This window comes from Myiozetetes cayanensis, unplaced genomic scaffold, assembly GCF_022539395.1.
Source record: "Myiozetetes cayanensis isolate MyiCay16 unplaced genomic scaffold, myiCay2020 scf6-25, whole genome shotgun sequence".
Classification (NCBI taxonomy): Eukaryota; Metazoa; Chordata; class Aves; order Passeriformes; family Tyrannidae; genus Myiozetetes; species Myiozetetes cayanensis.
Genome location: NW_026087853.1, coordinates 25562918 through 25581305, shown reverse-complemented (window position 1 = coordinate 25581305; position 18388 = coordinate 25562918). Strand labels below are relative to the sequence as shown.

At 39.9% G+C, this 18388-nt stretch overlaps 1 protein-coding gene across 1 annotated transcript in view; it reads left to right on the top strand.

Moving 5' to 3' along the window:
• Positions 1 to 8118, top strand: part of NUBPL (NUBP iron-sulfur cluster assembly factor, mitochondrial) — an 83303-nt gene extending 75185 nt beyond the window's left edge. The window contains exon 11 of the mRNA XM_050335780.1: positions 7207 to 8118. Within this exon, the coding sequence (XP_050191737.1) occupies positions 7207 to 7269 (63 nt within the window). The 3' untranslated portion in view covers positions 7270 to 8118. The remainder of the gene's footprint in view (positions 1 to 7206) is intronic.
• Positions 8119 to 18388: the final 10270 nt, after the last annotated feature.

Genomic DNA, 18388 nt, shown 5'->3' with positions numbered 1-18388 from the left:
TCTCCTTGTCTTGGGAATGAGATGTTTAAAAAAAATATTGTAGAGGAGAGATGATACACCTCTAAGGTTCATCAGGGATAATGTATTCAAGACAGCAGAGAAATCATGAAAGAACGAAGTTTAGATGTCACCTTTTTGCCCTTCTTCATTAGTTAAGAGATAGTGACACCTCATGACAAAGTATAGAGAATAGAGAAGATGGCTGCTTTTGGGGGGGAAAAAAGAATCAAATTCCAGGAAACTCATAGTTATCAGTTAGTTCCTTAGTGTTTTCTTGCCACACATTGTTATGGAAAGCATTTGGAATCTATTAAGGAAAAACACCGAGTTCACCCCCTTGTTCCGTAAAAATTAGGTAGAGTATATTGGGAAAGCCGGGAAAGGTGAAAAGGAGCAAAGCAGGTGAATTATATAAAGTTAGAGTGTTGGAATCCACATATCAAACAACCTTTTGCACGTATGCACAAACTTAAATGCAGTGTAGTGCGGAATTTCTGACTTGGATAGAACAGCCAACCTTGTCCTAGAGCAGGGAAACAAGGACCTGTGGCTGAAAAACATGCTTAATGTCATCATATCCAGTTTGTGATGAAGACCAGTTTATAATACAAACCCACATACTTCTTGAGGGAGGTTCTGTTACTATCTAGCACACATTTAACAATGTGGAATATATTCAGCACAGATTTTGTATATTCATATATATTGTTGAAGGATTTTTAGTCCAAAACATTGCACACCATGTACAAGGGGAGAGGAAAAGCCCAGTCGGGTGGAAAGCAGGGACACAAGGCATCCGCAGTTTGACATAACAGAGGAAAATAAGTCTGGTTAAAAGTTCCTTTTCAATTAAAGCAGAATGTTGTAAGCCTTACTGCGGTGTCATCCAAAGAGACAGCTGAAATTTGTATTTAAAACCACTTTTCCTGTAGAACTCTATGAAAGGGTGATGTGTAAATAGGGTAAAAATGTACAGCCTTTTAAAGCTTGTAAGAAACAGTGGGAGATAAATTGAAGTACTGGTAGCAAATAGTCATAGAATCATATTTGATGTTGTTTAGCTGTCATCGACAATACCATTTAATGAGTGGTCAATCCAGGGTGTAATATCTTTAAAAGAAATGCAAACCCCAAAGAAGGCTGCATGATATAACATCAAAACTCCAAGGTATCATAATATATAATATGCCTTATCATCAAGGCTTCCTTTGAATGATCACAGTAACATTTGGTATGTATATGTTCAAATCCTTCATTCGGGGGATAGATAGTACACTCTTAAAACTTCATTTATGGTTCTCTCCATTGAAGAAATTCTGAGTGGTAGGTTAGTCTGTTTGAAGGATGTTACTGTGCTGCATTTGATTTGCACTGTTCTACCTAACCATGTTTTCAGGACAGGATGTCTTTTTATATGTTTGTAATGGCATCTGTGTGATGGACATGCATAGTGGCACCTTGGGATATCAGTATTACCCAGCTGAGGCTCCCTCAGAGAGTGGCTTGGCTGTTACGATTGCTGTTATGTAGGATTAACAGGAAATTTCCCATAAGCTCGAGGGATATTTCTTTAAGATTTTAGTTTCATAAATTCAGCTTATTTACCCATCTCTTTAATTTCATGTAATAATGTGTGGATTGACTTTTATTGTCTCATTAAGTCTCCTTTTCTGAGCTGAGACTTCATTGCAGCTTGGCAGGAGTTGCCAGTACCTGCAAAAAGAATCTTATGGTAGAACTGCCCACAGGAGGACAGAGTGGGAAAGGCTCTGGACCTCTTGCAGCAATCAAGAATTTCTCTGGGTGACATGAAGCTTTTATCTGAAGTGGCAACTCATTAAAGGCTGTGTTTATCATCATGCTTTTAGTGCCTTCTGAGTTAACCATAGTAAAATACAGACATTAGAGGGCAGCTCCAGTCATGCACTGAAGGCTGGAGCTGTGTCAAAGTAGCAAGCAATTTCCATAGAAATTAAAGCTATTTAAAAATCTGATTGAACTGGAAAATGGACTGTAGTTGAGCAGATAGTGCTAATAAGAACAAAAGCTACCAACTATGATTATTTTCATGTAGATGGCAGCTAAGTCTAGTATGTGATAGTCACTATTTACTTAGTTGGTCATAGTTGCTGGCTTCCTTTAGCAATGAGGAAAGTATAAGCCCTAACAACTTGGTTGAACAGATTTAAATTCCTTTTCCTTCTCTACAGGTATAGTAGCATCCTCAGCATTTGATATTCCAGACAGTCAGGACTTGCATAGATTCTCCTTTGGATGGCTTGATAAAACATCTTAATAGTCTTGGAGTCTTGCAGTAGAAGTTAGAAGCCATATCAGTACTGGGATTTATACTCTGTGGTGTACTAGGCCTGCAACTGTGTGATGTATCAGTATGCTTTTTCTCAGTTGCTGATCTGAAGTTGTTTGTCTGAAGTGGTTTAGGTGAAGGCAAATGTGATATCAGCTCCCACATGTTTTGAATATGTTGATTGTAAATTGGGTTTTGTGTTTATGTGGCCATTGCACCAGATAGTGGAAGCCACTAAAGTGAGATGGTTTGAGGTTAAGAGCTGCACTTCAGTGGAAGGCAAACCTGCAGGTCAAGCCAAATCAATCCAATCCAATCCCTGAGAACAGGGCAGAGTCAGCTGTGACCTGTGCAGTCTGTTTGCAGTAATCTTAGCAGTGATGCATGCTTCTCTCACGGAGAAGATTTTTAGGGAGAACGAAATGCCGTAACTGAAAGGCTCATATTTCTCTAAGATTACTCTAGGGCTTAATTAGATGAGCTAATAAATAGCCTTGCAGTTTAAATCTGCCTGACGTCTATTATTCCATGATAATACAGATTCATTACAAAGTAAGGAATCAGGATGTTCTGATTATTTAGGCTAAGTAGGACTTTTCAGTCTGTTTTCTGATGAACTTCATTGTAAGTTCTCTGTTTCCTGCTCCACCATCTATACTACTATTAGTCACTTCATTATCGGCTGTGCCCTGGAGGTCCCAAGAACTGTACACTTCTGGCAGTGTTTGCACCAGTGTCTGAGAGGTGAACAGTCTCTCACATGGCTGTTACCCAGCTCTTTTGACTCTATGAACATCACCTTCCACCTCTACCTCTGCCCTTCCCTGTGTTCCTCTCAGACCCGGTCTAGGCAGTGTTCAAAATAAACAAGTCTGGTCTGGTTTTAGGGCCTTGTCTTCCTGTGCACTTTTTCATTCTTGTGAAGCAGGGAGAATGATAACTGTTGTGTTATTGTTGAATATAAAGTTGTCCATCAGCAAAAAAATGCTTTTCAGAAAGTCTGTAAACCATTCCTTTAGAGCTTTCAAACATAAAGGAAATAACTGACCTGTAAAGTTTGCTTTTATCCTATTAAAATGAAAATGGTGAGTGATGAATAAGAGCTCATCCTTTACTTTTTCTCTTCTGATTTTCCACCCAGAAAGGAAATAATAAGCCCTGTCCATTTTCAGTTGCAACCTGACTTCTTTTACTTAGTGATGATGAAGTAAATAGCTGAACCGTGCACTCTGTCTACAGATGCCACATTGGAAAGATCATGAGTAGGAGAAACTATTCAATACACGTAGGGTTGTCTTTATGTAATGCATATTGACAGTCGCCAAGATTCCATTTAGACCTTTCAGGTACGTTGAGCCCTCACTCTTAGCTGAAGGATTTGTTCCAAGGTAGGAAACTAAGGCTTGAAACAGTTGATTTTTGTCGAAGCCAGGTTACTGGTAGGATTCTCTATGGATATGTATGAGATATTAGTCTGTTCAACAGACAAAGTAGTGGGCTAGAAAAACAACAAAAACCAGGGATGCTTAGCAGGTAAGACCAATTATTGATAACTCTGGGGCTGGGTAACACTAGCATGCTGGCTACAAGGAGTTGCTCCACGAACCTCCTGTTGCAAAGTGGCAGATTAGCTGCTTGGCAAATAAGTCAGTGTACACTGGGAAATTGTTGCTCAGACACTCAATAACAGCATTTTTGGGGAAAAAAATCCCAAGTTTATTGGGATCTTGACATAGGGTAACATTTATATAGAAGCGATCAAATCAGTTTATGGTGGATTTATAATTCTGTGTACAGCTTTGTCAACTCTGGAGCAGGAAAACAGTCTGGGCAGTCTCTAGAAGGGGCCAGATTTTCTATGCAGGTTGTTAATTGACTCATTAAGACGCATGAATTGATTTGTGCAAAGTGGGAGCTGCCTCCGGGACTATTCAAGAGAGTTCAAATTTCCCACCTGGAGTGCTCCTACACCAATAAGTCAAACACTTAACTGCAAAGGCAGCTTGACTTCAGTCAATCACCTTAATTCAAGTTAGTCCATTATCTTGGTCTCGGCGAGCTGTTAGTTGGGGAATAGGTGGACCACCCAGGGAATTAGCGTTTGAGTGAGGTGAGTGTTACCCAACTGTACTATAGTTGCAGCTGTAGGTGTCTTACTTTCGTTTTTGTGAATTAAGTCCTATAGCTCAATCTACAGTTCTTGCCACAAAGTCATGCATATGAGAGAAAACAGTTCTATCTTGGTGTCTGCATTCCTTGCAAACTCAGAAAATTACAGTGCTTTAGTTTTAAGGTGATGTGAGCACTAAGACTCTGAGGCACTGAGAAAACCCTACATGCCAGGAGAAATCCCTAGGACAGACGAGACATGTGAGTAGTGCGTGGCCCTGCAAAAGGTTGACACCTGCTTCAGACCAGTGACAGTGGGAGCTAGTGGGAGCTACCAACCTTCCCTCCCTGCCCCTCAAGCTCTGGCCTCTGGCATGTGTCAGTTTGTTTCCTGTTTTAAAAGCTCATCGGGGTTACAAGGTCTAATTCGTGGTTAGAGCTATGCAAGAGTGCTGCAGGAGGCAGGAAGGATCAGTGCAGTTGTGGTTATTACGGGGATTTCTTCTAGTAAAACAGGGAAAGTGGTCAATGTGACTCCTATGTGCAGACTTATTTGAGAGGATGAGGAAGTAAGTTGGTGTAGTGGGTTGACCCTGGCCAGATGCCAGTTACTCACTAAAGCCACTCTTACTCTCCCTCTGCCATTGGACCGAAGAGAGAGAAAAAACAGCTAAGGATTCATAAGCTGAGATAACAGCTGGGAGAGGTCACTTACTGGTTACCTTCACACGCAAAACAGACTCAAAGTGGAGATAGTACTTAAATTTATTACTAACAGGATAAGAGCCAAAGAGTGAGAAATAAAACTGTCTTAAAAAACACCTTCCCCCCATCGCTCTTTCCTTCCATGTTCTCCCTCCTCGCCCCCAGCGGTGCAGGGGGACAGGGAATGTGGGTTATGGTCAGTTGTTGTTTCTGCTGCTGCTCAGAGAGAGGAGTCCTTCCCCTGCTCCCGTGGGGTCCCTCCCATGGGAGACAGTCCTTGATGGACCTTTCCAACGTGAGTCCATCCCTTGGGCAGCAGCTCTTCCCAATCTGCTGTCCCGTGGGTCACTCCTCCATGGGGTGCAGTCCTTCACGAATAAGCTGTACCAGCATGGGTCCCCCACAAGGCCACAAGTCCTGCTGGGAAAAACCTGCTCCAGTGTGTGCTTCCCTCTCCATGGGCTGCAGGTCTCTGGCAGGACCCTGCTCCACCTTGGGCCTCCCATGGGGTCACAGCCTCCTTCATGTATCCACCCCCTCCAACATGGGTGTCTCCATGGGCTGCAGGTGGGTCTCTGCACCGCAGTGATCCCCCGTGGGCTGCAGGGGCACAGCTGCCCCACCATGGTCTGCACCACGGGCTGCAGGGGCACAGCTCTGGCTCCTGGAGCACCTCCTGCCTCTCCTTCTGCCTTGACCTTGGTGTCTGTGTTGTTGTTCCCATGTCCTCACTCCACTCTTCCCTGGATGGAATTCTTTCTGTGCAACCACATTCTGTTCTTAAATATGTTATCACAGAGGTGTTACTGTCACTCCTGGTTGGCTTGGCCTTGGCCAGCAGCAGGAAGTCCGGCTGAGCCGGCTGGCATTGGCTCCATAGGACAGGGGAAGCTTCTAGCAGCTTCGAACAGAAGCCACCCTTTAGCGCCCCCCGCTACCAAAACCTAGCCACAGAAAACCACTATAGTTGGTTACAATCTGAAAAAAGTAGAAGCAAACTGAAGTAGGGGACTTTGCTGTGTATTGGACAGACACAGAACGTGATGCACCAGCTGGAAATTGAAACATGACAAATTCAAATTATGGAGAAGTATACATTTTTAACAGTGGAAGTAATCAACTTCTGGAACAATGTACAATCTATATATACACATGTAGATACTATTTTAGTAAAAAACTCTTTATATCAAGATTTGAGATATTTTTAAAAGACGTATTTTGACTACAAGTTGTTGAGCCTGGTACAGGAATGATGTGGTTTAATTTTGTGGTTTGTTCTGTGTGGGATTTTATACAGTGTTTTTATATATGTCTCTTGACATTAAATTTATTAATACTTGATGATAGAGTGATCATGGTCCTAGCTGTGTCATGGTTTTAGAGATGTTAAGATAAGTATGCTTACTTGGCTTGCTCTCCATAGTCCTGCAGTTTTGTGCTATTGTACCCTTCAGCTGAGGTGTCTGACCAGATGCCACGGGTGGGTGTGAAAGAGAGATTTAATTGTGTGGATTCTAGAGTTGCAGAATTCTTTCCAAAACCCACTTCAGTTTTAGGGAAAGATTTCTCTTTTTGAAAATACTTTAATTTTAAAAGTCTGAATAGAAAATTCTGTAGTGTAGTCTAGTCTGTAATGAATTAATTGTCTCAAAAAAATTTTTTTGAATGTTGTTATTTTCTCTGATTCTCTATCCTGTGCTTGGTGCATGTTGGTTGTCATGGTTGGGGAAGTTTATAATTAATAATACCTGTGGGACTAAAGAGTCTTAATTCCTCCTCAACGCTTCCAAAAGACTGTTGACTCTGTTTGCTCTTAAAGACAAATTGTTCGGTCAAGTTCTATTCTTAGAATAAAAACCGAGTTAAATTTTACAAACTCCCTCCCCTCAATATTTTAAATAATGCTTATACTTATTTTATGTATTAATGCATAATTTTTTGAGAAAACAGACTAAATGGAACCCATTTATTTAAATATCTTTGGTTTTCTTTGAAGGTGTGCAAAAGAACAGATACCTAACGAGATGTAAATGTTCCTTTTTATAGAAATGAAAGGTGCTAAATATATGTTTCTGTTTTTACAGGCTAAAGCCTATCTAAAGATAGCTATGGAAATAATAAGAAGACTGCCAGTACCTCCTGCTTGAAGTATTTACCACAGAAACTTACAAAAAAAGCCATCTTTGGTGCAACCAGTGCAGAAGAGTCCTGGTACCTAATAATGTGGAGGCCATATCTTAGTTCTAAGAACTTCTTTAGAAGTTAATTTACCAGAGATTAAATTATGATTGTGATGTTTACTGGTTTTCAAATCATTGCTTATCCATGTCCAAAGGGATTAAAGTGTGCAAACAATGATAGACAGTATTTAAGTGCTGAATTGTAACATCATCAAGCATTTTTCACATGTGCTATTTTAAGGTCAAGAATGAAAACCAGCTTCTCTGGTCAAGGAGAATGATGAGAGGTATGCCAAATGATTAATCCTGCTTAAAAACTTAAATTTTCAATACTCTTAATTTCTTTCAGTTTCGGTTCACCTTTTACTTACATAGTTAACTGTCAAACTGATCTTAAGATTTTAAGAAGAAAATTCAGTTATGCAACTGCTCTACTTTTTGTGTGTTCATCTTATAAGAAAATTTTAAAAATTCCACATATACTCTGGAGAGTTCTTGTGATGGATGGTGATCAAATTTATTCATTATTGGGTAAAGATCGATCATGAGGTAATTCATGTTTTAGTGAAGAATGGATTACATGACCCTGAGGTTTATTTCTCAACTGTTTTGCATTATAATGAACCCAGACAGAAGACCAGGTAGCCAAGGTCTTCACTGAAAACCAGATGTTTTACCTGAGCTCAGTTTGCCAGGGAATGCAAATGATCCAGATAAATTAAATTTATTATTTCATATTCCTACTACAGTGCAGCAACTTGGAATTTGAATATAAAGATATATTTTTGAAGTAAAGAAATATTGGTCTTCAAACTGCATGGCCTTCTGGTTTGTTTTTTCACTGCCTTTGATCTTTATTTTTGTGTTGATGTGTGGAAGTGACAGATTATGCCTTCAGGGAATGAGTTTCCATTTACAATTAGATGTTTGAGTTGACATTTAGGCTTTTCCATTTACACAATCAAGTATGGGTATCTTAAATGTACATCTTAACCATACCATATTGTGAATTTAACCATACTAGGGAGTTCTGCTGTTGACCTGTGAGGAACCAAGGTTTTCCCTGTAGTCCAAATACTTATTCAGGATTTTGGATGTAGTTATTTTTTATTACTGAAGTGATACAGCATAAAAGTTGGTATAGATTTACATTAGAATATTTAAGTAATATGTACTTGGAATTTGCGTGGAAAATTTAGGCACAAATGAGTTGAATTTCAAGCTTAGGTGATTTTGTAAATATGTCAGTTACATAGTCCAATACTGTGGATTTTTTACTTCAAGTCAATCTGTGAACCTCTTTGCCTGCAGCCTTCCCCGTGCAATCTCATATCAGTGGCCAGTTATTTCAGTAGTTTATTATCCCAGGCCTGTAAATTTACAAAAATACTCACTTCCTTTCAGCTGCCTGATATATTTTACAAAAACTAAATCTGACTTTGTGTTCTACCTTTTTGTACTTTATTGATAACATTTTTTTAAATTAAATTTTATCTCTCTATATTTTTTCACTTTGCTTTATGTATCGTAATTGTTGATGTACCTGTCTGTAAGTAATCCTGTGGTGGTTTTGGCATAGTATAACCATAAATTTCTGTTGAAAAACTGGGATTTCTGGCTGGTTTTTAGCAAAAGACAGTGATATAGTCTGAATTGTTAGCATTTGTTATTTTTATTCTGTTGAAGAGTTTTTGAATGTCTCTTGACATCCAGTTCATGTTGAGACTGGGTGAACAATCAGTATACAGATTAGATGGTTGTTTGCTTTCCCTTTCGTTTTTTTTCTCATTATTTCTTGGGTTAGTTGAAGGATGAAATTTTCTTTCAAATGTCCTTTTATTTTTGCTCCTTTTCTCTTTTTTTCCCCTTTTAATTAAGTACTGCGGTTTTGCTCTGTTGAATCTTTCAACTGCAGAACTATTTTGAAGGCCTTTATCAAGAAACTGGTTCTAATGATTAAACATAGTTTCTGTACCAGTCTCTGAAAATTCATATTTAGTTAACAGTTTTGTGGAAGGATTTCACAATGTAGTAGATTTATTAATTTATTGATTGAAAATTGTCAGTCATTTTAAATAAATATACATGATTGTAGAGAGTCGATAGGATAGTTCTGCATTTAAGGGAAGCAATGGTCAAATCAAATTTAAAATGAGAATGTATTTGCTTTACTTCCCTCATTTACATATCTGAAAAACTGTTTCCCAGCCCTTCTCCTGCAAAGTAAATGATGGGCATTGACACAGTGTTATTGCTGCTTAACGTTATACAAACACATATTCATATTTTTTGTATTGCATGTATATATGTTAAATACATATTAATGAATTCTAGTCAACATACTACATTTGAAATGGTAGTTCATAAAATCATTGATATAAGTTGTATGGTCCAGTTGGAGGTTTAGTAGGAGAAAGTGGTATTTAATTGTAGTTTATGGATTATAGACTTGACACGCAGTGCTGTTTGCTCTTTTCAACTCCAGTATTTTACTTTAATCTCAGTGATATTTCCTAGTGTACTAGTAAGTTGTTTTCTAAAAATGATAATCCTAACAAGAGGGCCTGGCTTTCCTGAGGTACGTGGGTAAGGTGCTCTTTGCTCAGGAGCAGTGGAGACTTGCTGCAAAATTGCTGTGATCATGGGTTACTGGCACAGAATTATTAAAGTCTGTAGTACCACGAGCTACAGTTACACACTGGAAAATCCCATAGAGGAAGGAAGAGAGAGAAAGAGGAGGGCTGGGGAGGCATGGGACCAAACAGGCAGGAATGGGTACAGAGGCCAGTCAGTCCCAATTTACCTCCTGTGTAGGTTAACAGCAAGATCCCCAAGAGCCCCTTGCATCGCTGTCAGACTTAGTTTCCCTTTCACCACATGGCCCTTTGTATGGTGGCGACAGTTCCTGTATTTGCAGATAATTCCTGCTGTTTCTTGGGTGAGGAGCATATGGGCTGTGTCTTAATACAGAGCACTTCCTGGCTTTCAGAAGTTTTGGTTTTGCTGAAAATTAAGCTGAAAGAGGGTATAGAATTCTTTGAGTCAGTGAAATATATTGCTATAAGAGTTTTACTGGTATGTTCAGCTAATTGTGAATTGTTCAGCCTTTGAGACTGTGGTTTGTGCAATACCTCAGATGTTGGACTTCTCACAAAGAAACATTTTTAATTGTTATATGACATTATGAGAGAAAAGTAGTTTCCAAGTCAGTTTTTCTCTACTAATTCAAGTTCAAACTACAGTCCATTTTAATTGCTCTGATTGGTGATCATGGCTATGAATTAACACTCATGCAGAGAAGAAATGGCAAAGCAGGTTGTCTTCAGTATACTAACAAAAAACCCATGTAGTTTGGACCTTACTTCAAATAGTTGGATTCATTTGGATCCAGTTCAGCAGGTAAAACCCTCTGTAATATCTTTCCATTAGTAAGTGTGGGTTACACCTTGACCTATTGAAACTCCGTTAGGTTTTTCCTGTTTGTGGTGGATGCAGTTGGTGCTGATTCGAAGAGGCTTTGATCTGAGGCAGCTGCTGCATACTGGTCTGTTGGTAAACTGTTCAGGGCCCCCTAATATAAACCAAAGGCTGCAGTCAAGGCAGCAGCAAAAGAGAGTAATAAGAGGTGAATCTTGTGCCAGTGGAAACATCTACAGATTCTAGAGAGGCTGCGATTACAGGGCTTGCCGAGTGCAGAAATGTACGTGGAAGAACAGCAGAAGAGCAGCAAGAAAGAAAAACCCTTCTGTTGCTTAGGTAAAAGAAAGGCTCTGTGGGCTACAGAACTGATTTGCGATGGTTAAGGCACTGAAGATGCTGTGCAACAATTTAAAGGAGATTTTGGTTCTTGCTCAGGCTGTGCAAAGCTTCTGTCGGAGCATCCTCCACCCCGAGACTGACACGTGAGCTCAGTGCCCAAGTACCCAAGTCTGCAGGCAATGCTCCCGTCCTTCCAGATGGTGGTGGGGGTAGGATCTCCATGCTTATTTTTCCACATGGTTTGCAGTAGTTGTCCAATGTGCAAGAAACTTTTTCTACACTCAGCCTTAGCTAAAGATTCAAATTCATAGCTCCTAAACTTAGAACTCCTCAGCCACCTGGCTTAGTCTTTGCTAAGGACCGTTGTGGAACATTCAGTGCTTCTTCTGATAAGCCTGTATCGCTTGTGGAAGAAATAAGGAATATAGTCTTAATCACAGCTAATTACTTTTAGCCTAATGACTTGGGCTGAGCTTTGATGTTGCTCCCAGCCTTATTGATGTCTTTTACCTAATGAGACTGAGAATAAAATTATCAATTCTTAGGCTAATGCCTGGCATTTGAGCTGCTTACAGATTTGAAATAAGGCTCTGGGGCTTTTCTTTTGGGATTTTGATACCCATGTGTTATTCTAGTTTCCCATGGCCACATCTGGACCTGTATGGTTGTCATAATTTTTATTTAACAGGAATACTACCTAGTGGAGGTGGTTAGGGGGAAAGGCTCCTGCTTAAAAATGCTTGACCATAAGATGAATCTCAATTGTTGATTTAATTTCAGAATTGACTTATAATGGCAGGAGTTATGATGATAATTATGTTTTATTTTGGCAGTGTCTCAGCCAAGGCTCCGGTATGTCAGCCACATATCACAAAAAACATAGCAGAAGAAATAATTAATTCCCAAAGTAGTTTTCAGCCTAAATTTAAGACTTGCCTTTTTAGGTTTTTTTTAACCTCTGTTTTGCATTATAAAGATATTAAGTCTGAAGAAAAGGTATATTCAAAGGTCTGTATTTTTCCATTAGCTTCACATATTCAGAGAGGTTTTTTCTTTTCCATCAAGAAGAGGACAGGCAGAGCCTGTCCTTCCTTATACACCTATTCCTCTAATTTTCTCTGTTTGTATGAGTCTGGATCTGAATACCCACTTTAATCAGTGCAAATAGATTACTTCTCCTAGGGAGTGCATGAGTCTTCGAACAAGCTAATGGGGAGGCAGAACATCTGTTGTCCTTTAACATTGTTTTGAGGGCTTACAGATCTATTTGAAGTGTTTTCACTCATACCACTGGGATTTTCTAAAACTTATGTTATTTCCTGTGGTCCAGAGGTTGTCTCTTTTTCTTTGAGAGAAAGGCTGGAAACTCCCCATACTTGCCTCCTCCATGTATGCTTCCTGTTACTAAACAAGGTCTGTTTTACAGATATAAACTTCCGCTTACTTTTCCTGAAAAGTGTTAGCTTATAAATCATGACTTTCTAATGGCACTTATAAGTACTTTTTAGGGACTATTTCTTTTCCCAAATTAATATGAAAGACATATTAAAACGTATTTTTAAAGCCCAGTTTAACTGTATATTTAGGAGTAATAAACAGGGTGAGAAACTATCCTATTAAGCCAAACCCACAGTCTGTAGGTGTAATTTTGGAGTGTTCATCCACTGTCTGAATGTTGCAAATATTTTTCATCTCATTAAGGGAAAATGTTAAATGAACTAAAGTTCAGGAGCCTTGAAGTTCTCCTGCTCCCCAGTAAGCATTTGAGGGTGACGTGAGATTTGTCTGTAGGCTGTTTTCTGCATTGATTTATCTGCTGAATCAGGAAGTTTATACCTGTTTCTTCTTAGAGGGGGAATTTCCATATAAACGGGCTTTTGTTTGTGATAGGCTGGAGGCCTCTAATTAATTACATTTCAGATGAAGTGGGGAGATTATGGGTTTGTACTCCCTGCTTCCGCCTGCAGGATAGTAGGGCCCAGTGGCTATTTTGGAGAGTTACTTTTTAGAACAAGTGTTAAAAGGCTGGAAGAATGTGCCTTGTAAGCATCTAGGCTTTGAAAACTTAGTCTAATAACCCCACATTTATTTGTGAGTGCCAGCACTACTGGCATCTCTTTTGTAATGCCTTAATATCCTAAGCTTTTAGGAAGCCTGTGAATTGTGGCTTGTTTGCACTTTTTTATAAATGCGTGTTTTACAAATGCATTTCTTGTTAACACAGACAGTGTTACTTCATTTTTGGCTTAATTTCTCAACAGTGTCAATAAACCTCCTTTTGTAAAGCAGTTTTCCTTGCCTATTGGTAATGCATCTAGAAAGTTTCTCCTCTAGAGAAAGAAATGACAGGGCTGTTTGATGCTGTATACCCTCTTCCCTGTCAGGTTAATATGGGAAATTGTAGTTGTTGTCTCACTGAATGTTGTTGGCTTCATTACCCTGATGGGAAATATATCTTCATTAAAACAAAATGAAACTACTGATGAAATGTCTTTTAATTATTTAGAGCTTGTAGCTTGTGAACATTGAAAACAGTACACTCTAGAGTAATTTCTTTAAAATATTCCCATTTATAGACTTTTAAAATATTTTTTTAAAGAAAGTAGTAGTATTAAAGATGTTTGGACAAGCTCTTTGTTGTTGAAATGGATTGCTTTCCACTGCCTGAAAAGGTCTGCCATTTTCACAAAGAATATGACTCAGACAAGTTACGTATTATTGCCCATCAGTGCCTGCATACAGAATCCTAGGTATGAGCCTGCAGTAGCAGGTGACAGGAGGGTAGAGAGATGACATACCAGTATTTGCCTGGAATGACCTCATGCCAGGAAGCAATAGGAATTTGTTTGGCAAAGCAAAAATGAAAGCAGGGTTACATTTTTAGTGAGGGCAGATGGGTCAGGGCAAAGCAGGGAGTTCGTCTTAGCTGATGAATGCGACCAGCATATGAAAGGAAATAAAACATTATACTTGAGAAATAAAATAGAAAATGTATCTTTCCCACTTCTACCAGAAATGTACAGCCATGTGACCTGGGGTGCCTGGCAGAGTGGGGATGTGTTGATTCTAGTGCTACAGAAAGGTGACAGGACTCAGCAGATCATCAGGAGCCCTCATTTATGGCACAATTTCTGCATGTTAGGGTAGCAATTGAAAAATGTATTTACAAGTGAATTGTCGAACACAATTGCTGCAGAAGGTTACTTGAGGAATGAGATGTCTCAGTTCTTGCTCAGTCTGCTGTACATCAGATAATGTGCCATCCCAAGGTGGTCATTTATTAAAGTTAACATTTTAGCTGTCTTTACCACAGGAGCTGAAGTTGAATGCAGTAACGAGATATATATTATCTGCAAAGTACTTTTCCTGACACCGTCGTGATACCAAGTGTCAGGAAAATTTTGAATACCTTACTGAATTATTGTACCTGAGCTTAATATGCAGTAACTTGAAGTTTCATTCTATTCCCATCATTTTTCTATACAAAATGTTTCATGTTTTCATTTCCAGCACTTTACTCCTGTTGGTTTCTCACATAAAGATACAAAGATTTATGTACAGGGGCTCCAAGAGGGAATTTCATGCTTTGATGTGAGATTATATAATTTTCTTCAAAACAGAATGGGTTGTCTTTATTTTCTGTTTTGTTTTGAGAACTAGTCACCAGAAGATAAGATGCCAGTTGGACATAACTTTGAATAATCAGACTGGAGGTCTTCTAACCAGGTGCTAGTTGTATCTTGAGAAGACAAACACACAAGCAACGTGAAGCTCTTTTTTTTGAGTGTATGAATTTCTTTTGTCATTGGCATGGAAAAAATAAAGAACTGTGGTAGATAAAATGTAATCCTTTGATTTGAAAATCATATGAGTTAATTGTCATGGTTAAGGATCATGAAAATACACCTGCTGAACCCAGGTTTTTTGAGGCAGCATGTGCGTGTGCTGACCCTGGAGGAGCCAGCAGCATTCAAACAGAAGTTATTGCCTCTTAAGTAAACTCCAAGCTGAGCTCTGTGCCGTTACGAAAAGTCACACCCTGAACTGTGTCAGCATTGAACCTTTAGACTGTAGGTTCACATGTCCCTAACACAGGAAGTGACTCACTGAAATGTTTGTTCTTCACATTGCGATCTACTCTCCCCAGGAAAACAGGAATCTGTTTACTTCACAATGTGTCGGTGCTTCTTATCAGACTAAAATCTCCTTGCCAGGGCAGGCACTGGTCAATATTTGTTAGTAGCTGGTATGCTGTTTGTAGAAGGACAGTTGCTGTGTGTAATGCTTGGGAACCACATTCATGTTCTGGCATAGACCTGGCAGTTGTTACAGGTCGTGATCTTTGCTTTGATTTGCTTTCCATTTGAGTAATGCTGCGTTATTTACAGGAAATGTGTGGCCCTGTAATTCTAAAGTGCTACCATTCCCAAGATAAAATCCTGCACTGAGCATGACGCTCTAGGAATGACACCTTTCCCTTGTAGCTCCACCGCTTTGGGAAGAGCTCTGCATGGGCATTTGGAGAGTGTGGCAGAGCTGTCCATTTTCATGAAGGACTTAATTGGGCCAGTTGGGACACAGAGGTAGCTGAGGGTTAACAAAATGGTATGAGGAAGTAGCCTGCCATGTTATGTTTGAACATTAAACTATTAAGGATGGAAATATGGAGGAAAGCTGGAATCTCTCTACTGTTGGTGGTTTGCTGACACTGGCTGTATGCTAGGTGCTCACCAAAGCATCGCCATCACTCCGCTCCTCAGCTGGACTGAGGAGAGAGAATATAATGGAGGGCTTTCCTGAGGTTCAACTGCAAAAATAGGAGAAGGAGTAAATGTGTAATTTGTTTCTGTTTAAATAACTGTAAGTTTGGAAAAAAACCCTTTACTATTCTAATGTGCACTTGTCAAACACTACTTCAAGAAAAATGTGAACACGTTTTTAACTACTGCTTTTACTGCTCTCCAAGTCATTTTGAAAGTGTGTTGTTAATAATCTTAAAAGAACTGTTTTCTTTTGAAAAGAGGCAGTGTTTAATATGTTCAACTAAGAAAACTCAAAAACTGTGTATGACAATTTTATGTTTCTGATGGGGCATATGAAGTGCATATTTTCCATAACCTCTGCTCTATAGCTTAGTGCTACTAAGATACAAAATAGTAGAGCCTGGCATCCATGAGGGGATCCAGAAGGGGTCAACATAAATTGCAAAGAAGTAGACTTCTTGTTTGCATTGTAGCATAGAGAAGGTAAGAAGTTGCCTGCATCTCAAAGCCAAGTTGTAAGAGTAGCGATCTCTCTGCAAATCAGAAAAAATATAGTGAATACTAATACCTCATTGTGCAAAAGAATTCATTTCACCCCATGTTGTGTTGTGGAGGACCGGATCACTCTCTCTCCGTAGAAGGCCAGTTAACAACTTGACAGCAGCAGTGTTTCCCTAGCAGTGAATGCCGAACTTGTCAAGAGGATTATTTCATTTTGATTAAGATCAATTTTTTGTTATGACTGTACATAAACTATTTGATTCAGCCCTTGAAACTGCTAAGTTTTTACCTCCAGGGATTCAGTCCCACAAGATACCCAAGACTTTAATTTGGCACATGATCCAAAAATCATGGACAGACCTCCAATCTGAGGGGCACAGCTCTGGGTGTGCATGGGGGACGCATGCATTGGAGGAGTTGCATTGTGTCACCCAGGAATCCTCTGCCTGTCTCACTTCAAGCGTTACTTCCCCTAAGGGAGTTTTTAGCATTTGTGCTCTTTTAACGAGCTACATTGGAAGATACTCTTGTGAAGCAGTGATTCCACAGGAGCTGAAATACTGTCAAAGCTGCTTCATCCTGGAACTTGTATTAACTACTCATTACCAGTGTTAGTCATTTTGTTTTCTTCAGCTGTTGTTTTGGTATAAGCAATGTCAGGTGATCTGACAGCAGCAGAAAATCATAGTGCTTTCAGAGGGTTAGATGCAGTTTAAGTGTGTCTCTAGCACTTATAAATGATCTGCAGACCAGCATCTCTTTGTGGGAGTCACCATTCTGCAAACCGATCCAGGTGCCAGCCCGATGGCGCAGTTTGTTGGGGTACTGATGCTGCTGTTTCAGTGCTGTTGACTGGCCCAGCTTCGTACAAAACAGGAGTGGGGTAGTGCTGCCTGGGCCCCCAGCAGCACAGGGGCTCATCATGGCCTGGTGCAGTGATTTGGGTGGTCCTGGTAAAGGGAAGCTCATGTGGACTGCAAAACTTTGTGTCCATGTTGGTGTTTGTAATATACACTCTGGACCAACGCCCTTCCTTGTGTTTAGGGGGGGTTCAAACACAACTCCTTCTGAGAAGGGGAAAATCAACCCCCCCCTTAATTCACTGAGAGAGCTATAAAATGGAGGTGCTTTTCCTAGCATTTCTTGCTCTGAGAAATTTTCCCGACCAAGTGACCCCTTGGGAGGCGCAGAGTAGGCTGTGGGAATGGGCCACCAGCCCTGGGGCTCAGTGGCAGGCTGAGCCAGGCTCATCTTCCAGAGCCCATGATGAGGGCATGGCCCAGCCCTGCTACTTCCTGGTGGATTTCACTCTCTAATTCTCTGGAGATTGTGAATCAAATCCATGTGTTACAGATCCCTTTTGTGTCCTGCTCAGCACTTCCTGCCCCTTCCTTGGGACTGGTGAGAGATGTTTGTGTCAGATATGGTCTGTTTGGGTGCCACACTTGATGGAAGGGGAAGGTGGTGACAGTTTCAACAGGGAGTAAAGCTCTGCATGCGAAAGCTGAGTACTGGAAGTACATGGAAATACCAAGATACACAGGAGTCTGTGTGTTTGTTTGCAAATTAACTGCAGGTTTTATTTAAAGAAAAATGTCCCATAGCTGCATGGTTTTCATTAGGAGGTAAGGAAGAGGAAGAGCAGAACAGCAGTGTGGATTTGTGGTTGTACAGGGAAGCTCTCACACTCGTAACTAATGCAGTAATTCTCTGAGTTAGAAATCTAATCTAGCTCCTCTCTTCCAGAGAAAAACATTACATTTTTTTTTCTCACAATGACTGTGAGAATCACCCTTCCTGCTATAACTTCCCAAAACGAGGAGAGGTTTCCTTTCATAACTTTAATCTCACTGTTCCATTAGGGTATGAAATAACAGCCTTTACTAATATAAAAGAAAGTAAGTGGCTTTGGGGCAGGTTTTTTACCCTTAAGGTTCATTCTGCATTACAAGCATCCTAGAAATCACAGGTACATTGTTGAGCTGTTATGTCATGTAGAGTCACCTTTTTAACATTAAAGTCATAGCTCTAAACTCTTCAGCAGCTCTGCACAAGCAATTTTG